The sequence below is a fragment of the Xiphias gladius genome, chromosome 7 (assembly GCF_016859285.1).
Source record: "Xiphias gladius isolate SHS-SW01 ecotype Sanya breed wild chromosome 7, ASM1685928v1, whole genome shotgun sequence".
Classification (NCBI taxonomy): Eukaryota; Metazoa; Chordata; class Actinopteri; order Istiophoriformes; family Xiphiidae; genus Xiphias; species Xiphias gladius.
Window position 1 is genome coordinate 5,581,809 of NC_053406.1, and position 13,692 is coordinate 5,595,500.

The following is a 13,692-nucleotide window of genomic DNA, read 5'->3' on the forward strand; positions in this document are numbered from 1 at the left end:
AATAGTTTAAAATTAGCTCAAACTCGACCAGATGCAACTGTAAAATGCTGCTTAAACATAAGTGTATCATCAATAATAATCTGATATCAAACATAATAACATAAAACCGACATTTTTACTTTTGATATTTTAAATACATGCTGATTATATTATCTAACTACAGCTGAATTCGTTCTTTACTTTTACTTAAGTAACATTTTGGATTCAAGACTTTTACTTGTTATGGAATATTTGTACATTGTTGTCTTGCTACTTAACTTAAGGATCTGAATACATCTTCCACCAATGCTTATACAGTAGCTTCAGAAAGTATTCACATTTTTTACCCATCAATTTGCACTCAATAATCCATAAGGTAACAGTGAAAACTTGCAAAGTTATTAAAAACTGAAATCTTTTATTTACAAAGGTATTCAGACCCTTTTGCTGTGGCACTCCGGTTTGTGGTCAGGTGGATCCTGCTTGCTTTAATCATCCTTGAGATGTGAATTGAACATGACTGGAGGCCAACTGTGGCAAATTGAATTGACAGGACAAAGTTTAGAAACATAGTTTAAAAAGAGAGACACACCTGTGGGTCCCACAATTCCCACTGCATTTCAGGACATAAACCATGAAGTCCAAGGAAGTCTCTGTCGACCTCTGTGATAAAACATTGCTTAGGCACAGATCAGGGCAAGGTTATAAAACCATTTCTAAAGCTTTGAGTGTTCCCAGGACACAGCGACCTGAGTAGTTGTAAAATGGAAGATTTGGAAGAGTTTGACCCAAAGCATGCAGCCAAAACAATGCTGAGGAGGCGTCAGGACAAGCCTCTGACTCCTCTTGAGTGGTCCAGCCAAAGCCCTGATTTAAACCCCATAGCACATCTGTGGGGAGACCTGCAGATGACAGTTCACACATGCTTCCCATCCAAACTGACAGAGTTTGAGAGGATCTGCCATGAAGAATGAGATAAACTTTTTAAATCCAGGTGTGCAAAGCTTGTAGAGACTTAACCAAGGAGACTTGAAGCTGTAATTTCTGCCAAAGGAGCTTCTACAAAGTACTGAATAAAGGTTCTGATACTATTGTAAATGAGAGATTTTCATAATTTGCAAATTGTCTAGTGTCAATGATGAGTAAAAACTGCATTTGCAATTGCATTTACAATTAAATCTACAAAGAAATAAAATGTGCAAAAAGTGAAGGGTTCTGAATAGTTTCTGAGTCACTGTATTGTATATACCAAATTTGCATATAATGCAACGTTGGGATTTTTGCTTATACCAAAATATAGTGAAGAAACAACTTATCAGCAAACCAAGCAAAACTGATATAAAAATACCACTGAAACATATACAAGGAAAACATGAGTATTTATTTTACTCCGTATGTGCTTTACAGTATAAATGTCTAATCAGATTGAATATTGTATTACAATTAGATTAAGTATCCTTCAAGCAAAAACAAAAAGTGGAATGTGACCAGTTATATCACCAATTAATATAAATACAAATGTCCTGTAGTTGTAAATTAATGTAAGGAAAAAACACTTATCACTTGCCATTTTCAAAGTACCGCAGTCAATTTTAATAAAGCAATGGAAGAAAAAGATCCACATCACTGAGTGAAAGTAGAAATAAACCTTGATGTTAAAGAGACAGCTACTGCAATGAATAAACATTACAACTCAAAGAAATGCTAAATCACAAATGAGTTAGTCATATTGACTAATGTGGCCAAAAGTAGCCCAACGAGTATTTTCACTGAAAAGATTATTATACACAAAATATTTCCCAAGAATGTTTAATCCAGCGTAGTATTTCCATCTTTTATATTCCCTTTTTACTAGCAGGCATTTGGGAATACTGGAATTTTACAATTCCATGGTATTATGGAATGTAGGAATAAAGTGGCTAAGTGCTGTACAACTCCCCTTACAGATTTGCTTGAGCAAAGATACAATATTCAAAAGAGAATTTTGAAGTTTTTAGAGAGGTTAGAAACTGAAGACTTCCGACCAAGATGTGATGTGCAGTAAAGTGTGCGTTTGCCAGTCACTTAGTCCTCATGGATGTTAAGGACTAGATTTAAAAATATGTGGAATTTTTATACACTGAGCTACATAAAAGTGCACCATCTTCAAAAGTAGAGAACTAAAAGACAAGGAAAGTACAATGATCTGCCAACTCTGCATCTTTTCTCATTCATCCTCGTCTCCAGTCTTTCTTTCAACCAGGGCGTCTGTAGCAGGCCCCCTGGTAGGATGTAGCATTGACAACACTGAACATGTCTCTCCTGACAAAAGACAGGAAGTTCTTCAGAGGGCAGAGGGGCTGGCTGGCATGGCGGTCGTGGGAGCGACAGAAGGTGGTATGAAATGTCACGTCCTCGCCATTGTACAGCACCCTGATGAACAGTTCGCCATCTTTCGCTTTCGACTTATTACCTTTGCCAGTTCTCTTCTTCTGCTGCCCTTGAGTCATTGGGGGACTCTTCCACAGTTCAAACACCACTCTTGCTGCAAAACGTGGGAACCTGGCCTCCTCCAGTCCCAGGGCACTCAGCAATGGGGCCATGGTGACGTCATGAGCTGAAGAGAGGGTGAAGACTTCCTCGCCCCCTGCTCGAGGCCGTCGGCCAGGCTCACTGGCCTTGGCAACACGTTCCATCTTGGCAGCGGTTCGGTTGAGGTAGGGGTACATAGCCAGGATGGCGTATTTGTGGTACAGCCCCACTCTTCTCCGATCTACCTCATCATCTAGCTGCTGCTGACGGATCACACCAAACTGTGCCATTGTCAGACATCCACCGGTGCCAGTATCTCCCATGGGAACGCATGGGAAAGACAGGCCGTGGCACAGGTGGCACAGGAGGGAGTCTATAGGGTTTGCAGCTCGGAGCTGGCGGGTAAGCAGACCCAAAGTCTGTGCCATGTCGGCGTAAGTCCTCTCCAGCTCAGTATCGGCCACCCGGAGCCGATACTGCCTCCTCTGCTCCTCCTCCAGATATCTGTTCCTGGCAGGGCAATCACAGGCTGAACCGCAGAACAATGTGCTCCACTGGTGACGCACTGTTAGCTTCGTCCAGTCAAAGTCTGGGAGGAAGCCATAGAGGAAGGCCAGTCCACTCTGGACAGTCCGGCTCTTGCCTGTGGTCTCTACCCACAACTGGCGGGGCGACCAATCGGCAGGGAGGAGATTGTGACGCTTGTAGGCTTGTTGGAGAAGCTGCCCGTTGCGTAGGTGCTGTACCACACCTGGAAAAGGTTTGATATTTATATTTGATTAATGCTAGTTAACAAAGAGTGTCAAGCAGGCTCACAAACGTATCACTCCTACGCTGTTTGCAAAGTAATCTATATAAAAAAAAAAAAAAAAAAAGACACTTCATTGACCTTTGAAGCTGACTGCAGACAGTTATAAATAAACACATAATAATGGTCTATGAATCAAGTTTTGGTTGATGAGATTAGAAGAAAAATGTCTGCTCATTGTATCAAGATCTTCCTTGCCTACCTGTCTGTGTGAGTTCTCCCATCTCACAAACACTGTGGTTGGGCAGACGGGGAACAGAGCCCAGTAGTGACTCCCAGTGGCCACGCCCTCCCTGGCCCATGTGACTGATGAAGGAGCTCAGTAGGGGGTGGGAAGGCCTCCTTGGGGTGGTGAGGGATGACAAAAAGGTAAAAGACAGACTTGATTCAAGGGTGTGCTTTACTTCCAGATAACCAAACGACTTTGTTTTAAATTTATACTCATGGCTGCTTATTTCTACTGTTATGGCCGAGACTTCTCCAGTTTGTTGGAAGAATGAGATCTATTCCAATGCTGAAAAAGTTAGTGCCAGTTAAACGATAGTTATACCGTATCCCTGTGGTATAAGCAGAATAATCCACTTCAACCCATGCTGTCATCACAAATAATGCACCACACAGATGCGCGAACATTAAAACAACATTTTAACAACCCAAAAGATAATGTCACACAGTTCCACACACTGACACTCAGCCACAGTCACAGCTACAACTGTTGGCCTCTGAGAAGCAGTAACATCAACTGTCACTGCGGACTTTAAGCCTATATGTCTGAACTTTTCAACAAATTCCTCAAAATTATATTTTGAGGAATATGATGGATAAAATGAAGTGAAAATAAAACTCATTATGTGTGTATGCTTTAAAACCTTGTATCTGAGTAATCAAGACAACAAAGGTCTAGCTTCAACTGGGTCCATACAATTAAGATGTGAATTTTCTCATCAAATTTGTGTTGAATGAACAGTAGATTTCTGGGTTAGGTGATTTAAAAATTATCAAAAACAATTTTGACAATTTATAATTTATCAAGGAAAACTGACTTCAGCTTGTCAAAAATGAAGATTTGCTGCTTTCCTTAAATATAACTTAACTAGATGTCTGGGTTCTGGACTGCTGGTTTTACAAAGCAGGCAGTTTGATGTCACTTGGGCTCTGGGACCATGCCTGTCTTTCTCTATTTTCTGATCATTTTTAGACTATACAATTAAAGGATAGGTACATGTGTATGCTGAATGAGTTACTAGTCGCTGTACTGTTCCCTCTTGTTCATTATCAGTGATTATACAATTATCCCAACCACATTTTAGGCAAAATGACAATGTTTTTGCTTTTGTAAATATACAAGAAACTTTATTATTCTATATACAGTAGGATCTCTACATGTTCTGTATGTAACTACATGTTAAAATCCACTCCCAGCATCTACCACCAGGTGTCTCTCTACCACTGCTGAGCTACAACACTGTTCAATGTGAGTGGGTGGGAGTATAGGAGATGGAGATATAAAAAGATGAACGAATTTGTTGCCTTGGGGGACACACTCAATAAAAACATATATGGGAGCATAAACACACACATTGATTTGCAGAGTTGAGGGCAGCAAGAAGAGCAGTCAGGGATCTAGTAGATTAGAGATGATTGAAGATTACAGTTTAATATAACAAATCTGCGGGAGCTGCGGCTCAAATCGGTCAGATTAAAAGGCGCACGCACGCACGCACGCACGCACGCACAGTTTCCATAGTGATCAAGGACTGGTTTGCAAACAGGGCATTAAAAAAAATTATCTATAAATTGCACTTGTGATTGTTGTTACTGACTGAACACAATAAACATAATCTGGCATCTACAGCCACTAGCTACATAATGAAGGACCATGCCTGTTATTTTTTTTACTCCATCCTTTTCTTTTGGTCAAAATTAAAGCTTTAAAGCACTACTCTGATTTAAGATCTCTTCTGGAAATAGTAGCATAGACTATTTTTAAGGACATATTTTTCCTTTTGTTGTCACGTTGAATCAGCGTCTGTTGCCAGCATCTACTTGCCCTTCTCTGCAATATCACAAGGCACATGAACACCTTGGAGTGGTGAAGTGAGTGAAATATTGAGCCCACTTCATCCTGCTCTGTCATCAGCAGATCAGTTTGCTGAGGGGAGTGTGGGACAATTTAGATTTTATTGGCTAGACTGGGAGACTGGGAGACGTCAGCGGACGGGGACAGCCAGGCTGTCTATTAGGTTAACTGTTGCTAACTAAAGATTACAGAGCCCAATTACATTATCAGGGATTATTATCACTGGAAAGGACAGGGAAAGAGATTAGTGAGGAGTAAGGAAGGGATGGAGAGATGAGGAAAAAGCGGTAGGGTAAATGAGGGGGATGAATAACCAGAAAAGGAAATGAGATGGTGTGCTCTAAACTGGGGTAGAAAGCTAAACAGAAATTAAAGTAAATGGGATGATTGTTGAAGGAATACAAAAACCTTGTCAAAGACTGAATTGTTAGAATAAGGGGAAAGAGAGAGATGTGCCCTGCTGAAGAGAGCTCAGTTAACCGCAGACGGAGACAGTGGGTCAGCAAGCTGGAGCCAGCGCGCGCGCGCACACACGCACAAACACACACACACACCCACACACAACTGAGCTCTCTGTAAACCCAGGGAATATGCAAGAGATCCCTGTAATTATAGCCTGTTCTGAATAAAAACAGATATAATACAATTATTACCAGGACACAGGAATACAAAATAGGCTTTCAATGTTCCATCTGCCTGCAAAACAAGCACATTTAAACTGCAAATAATCCAAACACACTTTGTGTACTGAGCCCAGATGCTTCACTATGGTATCTCAGCAACGTCAATGCTTCAAAGTTTTCAAACTCTACCAACAAAGTGTTCATCTGTTTACTTGTATTTGACCTTGTTGAAACTCCTAGTTGAAAGCATTAAAGAAAAAGAAAAAAAGATGCTATTTAAAAAAAAAAAAAAAACTAAGAAAGTCCACTCAGCCCAACCCAAAAGAGAAATGTGCGGAGGAGGGATCGTGGACATGACAATGTAAAGATGGGAATTAAAGAGGCCAAAGTTGAAACAAAAGATCTGGAGTCATGACAAATATGAGTGATTTGTTTTGAGAGAATTGTAACCCGATATGACATGGAAAATGTTTAGAGCTGGAGTGCACTGGACAAAATATTGCAAACATTTAACAATTTGTGAACTTCCTTATGATATTGAACTATGCACAGTGGAATAATGGATTTTTTCTTTTCATCAATAAGAATTTCCTATAATTTAATGAATAAAAGATGTGGAGTTCCTATTCCCCTTGAAAACAAGAATAGGCAACCACATGATAGTGTTTTCTTTCCAATCTCACGCCACATCAGGTTCGAACCAGATTTCAATGCTCAGTTCCTCTTTGCCAGTTGAAGGGGTGGTCCTTATCAGTCAATTCAGCATGTGTAGAGAACCTGTGTATTGTCAGCTTATAAGGGGTTGCATGGCAGATGTTGGATTTGTGGCAGTGTGTGGGAGACGCTTACCTATTAACAATTATGAACATTACGAGGAGAGCCATGTATTTATATTAAAGTGCTCCTGAGCCTGTGAAATTTTGTCACTTGCTGTTGTACAACCATGCAAAAATAATGACGCATCATATAGACGTCTCAGCTTTGCATAAGTTGATATGTACAAAAAGTTACCAAATATATTGCCATATAATGTAAATCTGCAGTCTAATTTAAAATACTCTCTTTTTAAAAATGTACCATACAGGACAAAGTATATTTGGTTACTGTTAGTTCATCTAGCACCATAATTTGGTCAGAATTTCAATGTATCCAATACTTTGGATTATGACAAAATACCCGATAAACTAATGACATTCCCATCAGCCTCACATGGACTCTGTGTTTAGTGCTAATAGAAAATGTTAGCATGCTAACACGCTAGACTGGGTTTTTCCTATTGGGCAGGGGGTTAGCCCTGCCAAGCCATGTCATGTAAAGTTGTTTACCTTGATGGCATGTTAAATGTGTGCTGGTCACAAACCACAGTAAGAGTCTGTTTCCTGTAGCTCTTTTCAGCTCACTGTGGTTTAAACCTGATCCGCTGAACAAATACTTCAGAGTGTGTCATCTTGTTGTTTAGACCTGTTTTTATTGTAATATAGCACTACTAATGAACCTCCACTACTTTGGTCACAGACACACTTAAAGCTCCAATACAGCTGAAAGCAATCAGTAAACAATAAAATTAGGAAGATATCTAAAAGTAAAAATAGAACTTCAAATCACAGAAATTCAGATAGAAACAACTAAAGTACTGAGAGCTGAACACAGAGAGACTTTTAAAAACTAAGCCTCTCTCTTGTCACTGACACAGCCACATACATAGCTGTACAGACAGATAGGAGACCAGCGCAGGTTGGCCCTGATATTGAGGATCAAAGTGGCGCGGACCGGCCCATGGAAAAACCCTTTAAGACGATAAACATGGTAAACATCTGCATGTTATCATTTAATTCAAAGCACATCTGTGCTTAAGTACAGCCTCACAGTGCTGCCAGCATGGATGTAGACTCTTAGTCTTGATATTGTTTAGAGGTCCCTATATGATGAAAATGAGGTTGCTCATACCCCCTCTGCCTTCTGTTTCCTCGTAATAAATCAGGATGTTGGATGGATGCTGACTGTTCTGCCACTGCTGTGGTGGAAGGATTAAGGTTTTGCACTCTCATAATGACACAATGACCATTATGCATGTCATTGTGTCTTTGTGTGTTAGATCTGGCTTTTGACACAATAAGTTTCATACTATAATGGCAAATAAAACCATTGGAAGAGTAACAGACACCACATTAACAACTAATATGCTCTGGATCTAATTGTATTTTTTACTATTGAGACAGAGAAAAAGCTTTTGCGGCATGACTCTGCTTCACACACACAATATATTATATTCGGGAGCCGAGTGCCATAGCTACAACAGTTGGCCACAGAATGCCCTCCCGAGGATAAGGAGGGAATGCTTGCTCAACGACTCATCACTGTTTTTTCATTTTTAGTCACTGTGAAAGCATCCCAACGTCCATCATAAGAGGCTTGTATGCAGGATGGCCTACTTTCAGCTCAAGTTCAAAGATCAAGGGTATTTTAAAATATCTAATAATCAAATTTACATGGCAGATCAACTGCATCATATCAATCTGAAATGCAACTGAGTGTACACTGTGCCAGCTCTTAAGATTACAGCTTGCCCGTTCAGTCCAGATGTGCGAAGCTAATGTGGCTGCAGTTAAAAGCATCTGAACTGAGGTACACAACCAAAAAAAGGGGACTGGTCACAGGGAATTTATTGACGACATGGTCTGAACAAATCATCCAAGAGGATGTGGGTGCACACATCAAAACCATCTGACCAAACTACATTTTCTGGATTTAAAAGTTGTCAAAGTGCTGATTACAGACTTCTGAAGCTGAAGTAGAGAGGTAAGCTGCCATTTAATAACTTCATAAAAGGAACTCTCACATAGCCCTCTGAAAGAGCAGCAGAGCTAATCTGAGAAGAGAGAGTGTTGACAGCAAAGAAAAGGCAGACAAAAACATACAGATGAGTGAATGGAGCATAATGAATAAAAGAAGACAACAATATTAATTTGAGCATGTGTGTATTTTCCACCCACATTTCTGTAGGGAATTTCTGCAGCAGCAACAGTTCTCTGCCAGAGCTGCTCAGTAAGAATGTTGCTCAAATCATCAGCTCTGCCTCAACACATCACATGCACATTTTAATGTGTTTATGTGTGTGTATCCATCTTCACCAAAGCACAGCAGAACAGATGTAGCAAAGCAAATGCACCAGCTATTGCTGACACATACAATAACACTACAAAACCAAGAGATTGTAAAAGTATATCTGCTATAGTATTTGAGAGTTTAAAGCCTATACAAATCCTGAAATGTTTCAAATGTAAAATAAAAAATGACTGTTTCTTGCAAGCCAAGTTTATCAAAAGCTATTGCAGTAATTGGTACCACACTCTCTCCAATTTTCCAGCACATCTCCTTGCTTGGCATTAGACATAGGTGGCTTGGACTCTGCTTGTGAAGGCAGCTTAAATCCCAGTGGCAATTTGTGCCTTTTAGTCTAGCATGGTGTAATTAAAAATGTGGGCATAGAGCTTTTATCTTCCGACTCTAGAAAACAATGAAGAGCGTGAGAATGCTTTTTTCAAGCCATCAATCTTCTCTCTTTTATTGCTGTCTTCATAGTATTACTTATGTGAAGCATAATGGGGCAAAACACCATCAACAACTTGCAATATAATGCAATTGCACTGCCACAGGCGCTGTTGATCCAGTTTTACACTGTCATTGTCGAGTCCATACTCATATCATCCATCACGCTCTGGTACAATGCCGCGCATCATTCGCCAGCCAAGAAAGTCATCGGCTGCGAATTTTATGGATCTGAGATCCATAAAAACCTCCACGAGCAGAAGGAGGAGCAGCTCTTATTATATTTTTGTTTGAATTGTGTCTGTACCTCCTGATGGACAGGGTGCAGTCGATGGCGGGTCGTTTGGTCTTTGGGATGGAGTAGAGTGGGTAACGGTCTCCATGGCGAATCATCACCTGGACAGAGAGCAGCTTGTAGTCGGCAGGACTGTGACCTGTCAGAGGAGACTTCCATCAGCATCCATATGAAAGCCCATATTACATACGTTAACCATACGAACATGTTCAGCCACACCATTAAAAACTGTTTTCATGTTGTGGCTGAATAGTGTATATACACAATAGGATGGATAGATAGATAGATAGATAGACCGACCTATATATAATGTACATGTATAAGATTTAGCCACAACGTTAAAACCAGTAACTGGTTTTAAAACCCTGGCTTTAATGATAGTGCTGTGTGGTCGGAAACATTACAATAATTATTCAAGCTCTATCTATCTCAGTTAGACAACAGATTACTCAGACACTGTGATTAAGTTGTGTGATAAAATCTGCTAACACTTGGGTGATAAAACAAACAAATGTTGATTGCTAACATTTTACTTGTAACACAAAGCAGAATGTGTGTTTCTGTTAGACATGAGGACTCCAAATAGGAGAAAAGACTTTTTTCTCTTTTGTAAAAAAAAAAAGAAACAGTTCTTCGCTTATCTAAAGCATCTTTTTGTGTATAACCTGTTTACATTATATCACAATATTACTTTTTTCCCTAAACTAAAAACTACTGTAAAGAACTGTTTTTTTTAATATTGGTGTTTTTACCATTACTTATAAAAATTATTTCCCTTTTGTTATCGATCATCTAAATATTAAGACTGCTGATTTAAGAAATCTATGCAGGTTAAAATGGAACAAATGTAGACTTTTGTGAGAAAGATGACAAAGGATGCAACTACAACCTCTAGAGTTGTAAGTACCTTAAAAATTAAAAAGGTAAAAATCCCTGTTCAATGCATATTATGTTAAGGAAATTAAAACAGCTACAGTCTACATTTTCTCTATCAACTATTTCTCAAATGACTATGTGTAATGTGAAAGTTGTCGCTCCTGGTGACAAACCCACAGAGAATTATCACCCAACTCTACAGTTTCCCTAAGTGTTTCCCAGAGGGTAAGAATTTAACTTGTGGTGGTGGGAGGTTTGGATTGTGACCAATGTCCCTGTTAGATACTCATGCAGTTTAGAGGGAGAGCGTAACCCAGGTTATTTTCTGTAGCTATAATTTACAGATGTCCCCTCAACTCCTTATGTGCAGACTTACGATAGATGCTACAATTTACTGATGTTCCCTAACCGCCTATCATGCGGCCTATCGATAGATGCTAGTTAGGCGGCTGCGGATAGCTCTGACAAACTACCTGCCCGCCACATAACAGCAGACAGACAAAGTTAACAACTAGTGGTGGAGACCAGACCAGAGCTAAAAGGCAAGTGAATATAGGACTTCATCAGGTGGACAGAAATAATACTCTGAATGAATACTAATGTTTCTCCGTATCTGCTTAATGTACAAATGAGAAAACGTTTGCTAACAAGTTGCCTATGTAAAAATGTGACAATATGTCAGTGTTATGTCTACAGTTTGTTTCTGGCTGCCCCCAAGTGGTGGAAAAAAAACAAAAAACAAATACTTAATGCAAGTTAGATACCAAAGGCTTGCTTTTAGTCATAACTATGTAATCACATTTTATAAAAGCAAATATTAATGTAAACAATGTTATGGTCATGCCAGTTAGGCAGCAGCACGAGAAAAAACAAACAAATATTTTAAATTGTCTGAGTGCAAACAATGGACTGTGGACTTGTTTGTGATTGATTTTCAATAATTTTAATAATTCTAATCTAAATCTAAAACAGGTAATGGATTTTCCCTCTTTAGAGACAAAGCTGCCATCCGGATATAAATGGAGTAAAGTTTTATTAGTAGTGGCTTGTACAGATTCTGTTAGGCAGTGTAGGATATTTTGTATGGTTGCCTTGGGCTGTACAGACTTTTCAGTGGAGGAGGAAAAAAGACACAAGACTCAATGCTGCTGTGCTGTAGAGAGAGCACACTGCACCATTATGGATGACGCAATCTAGTGGAAATGACTTTCATACAATTAACACATCCCTGGAGGCCTGACACACGAAAACTGACAATATTACAATATTCATGTGAGTGCGTGTGTCTGAAAACACAAAACCACAAGCGCACACACAAGCGCACACACACATTTATACATCTACATACATACCTACATTTATACATCTACATACCTACACTTATACACACACCTACACACACACACACACACACACACACACACACACACACACACACGATTTTGTGTCAGTGTGCAGGTCTCACCCTCCCAGGCCTGTTCTGTGCGGTTTGGAATGTTGCAGTAGCCATAGGCTTCAGATACAGGGTTAGGCTCCTGAGTGTGAGGCACCAGGAAAACTCTCTTTCTGCTCTTCCCCAGACCCACACCAAGGCCTCCATCAATAGCCTGGAAGGGTTGCTCCTCCACTATGGGAGTGGTTGGGATCAGGTTCACTGTACAAAAAGAGAATGAAATAAGAGGGATAGGTACAGAAAATGATAGCAACAGTGGCAACAGTGCGCTAAATTTAGCGCACTGATTTAGGTGCTTACTCACCTAGGTGCTTGCATGTTCAGTCTCTTGTAAGTAAAGAGTATTGTCTAGACTTGCTCTATATGAAAAGTTCTTTGAGATAACATCTGTTATTATTTGGCACTATTTAAATAAAACTGACTTGACCTGACTAGTCCAAAGAAGGACACGTTTCAATTACAGGGAGGGTTTGGAAGGAAGTTTGCCCATTATTTTGACCTTACTAAAACAGTGCAACAATTTGTCAACTAAAAAAATATTTACTGATAAATGGCCCAAACAATAAGGTTTTTAATCAAGCAGAAATGCCATATTTTTACTGGTTTCAGCTTCTCAAATGTGAGGTTTTAATGCTTTTCCCTGTTTTATAGCATTGCATACTCAGGGCTGCTTGGGCTTCGGACATGTGAAGAAGAGAATAAATCATGATGTAATGGAGAATTAGCACCAAAACTGTTTACAGTATGTTGGTGCACCCAACTTGGAAATGTCATTAAAATTTGATATAAATTTGGATGGAAACTTAATTTATGATGAGTATTTTCCACTATTTTCTGACATTTTATAAACTAAACTATTAATCATAAAATAATTAAGAGATTAATCTGGAACTGAAACATTTGGCTGATTAATCAATTAGCAACCTTTGATTGAAAAATGACAACTAAACATTTGATGGGTCCAGTTTTTCCTATGTGAGGATTTGCTGCTTTTCCTTGATTTACATTTTAGTAAATTGACTCTTTTTGCTTGAATTATTTAAATAATCTTCCAGCATTTTATAGCCCCAAAGAATTTCAACAGATTAAGTGATTATGAAAATAATTATTAGTTGAAGCCTTGAAAAAGAGTGATTCCATTATTTATGCAATCAACAGAAATATGGTCTCATGAATGCTTATATAAAACTTCCACAAAATGCAAATTTTGTAAATTAATAAAATGTACTATGTTGCTACATACCAATTTTTGGCACAGACATTTGAAGGGAAATTGAGGACCTTGCTGTTAACAGCTGAGACAAAAAATGTTCAGGGTAAATTATGAAGCAGCTGTCTCACTGAGCCAGGCTGCCTACATCTACAGGATACAAACATTCACTTCTGCAGTCATTTCTCACTTTTCTCTCTTCAAAGGAACACATTATCATATCACTTCATCTCAACAGCTAACACAAGCACAAGCTGTCGAAGCAGTAAAGCAATGGTCCTAAACAGGTTTTTAATGTTAATTAATTT

General features: G+C 39.2%; 1 protein-coding gene across 3 annotated transcripts in view; it reads right to left on the minus strand.

Annotated features, from left to right (window-relative positions):
• Window positions 1-1,234: 1,234 nt before the first annotated feature.
• Window positions 1,235-13,692, minus strand: part of pxylp1 (2-phosphoxylose phosphatase 1) — a 22,376-nt gene continuing 9,918 nt past the window's right edge. For 2 of the 3 annotated variants that reach the window (XM_040131762.1, XM_040131761.1), the window contains exons 3-6: window positions 12,187-12,375; window positions 9,858-9,984; window positions 3,501-3,640; window positions 1,236-3,241 (exon numbers count right to left, since the gene is read on the minus strand). In XM_040131762.1, the coding sequence (XP_039987696.1) occupies window positions 2,214-3,241; window positions 3,501-3,640; window positions 9,858-9,984; window positions 12,187-12,375 (1,484 nt within the window). In that variant the 3' untranslated portion in view covers window positions 1,236-2,213. Of the gene's footprint in view, window positions 3,242-3,500; window positions 3,641-9,857; window positions 9,985-12,186; window positions 12,376-13,692 lie in introns of all 3 variants that reach the window. The other variant, XM_040131763.1, reaches the window with a different exon arrangement.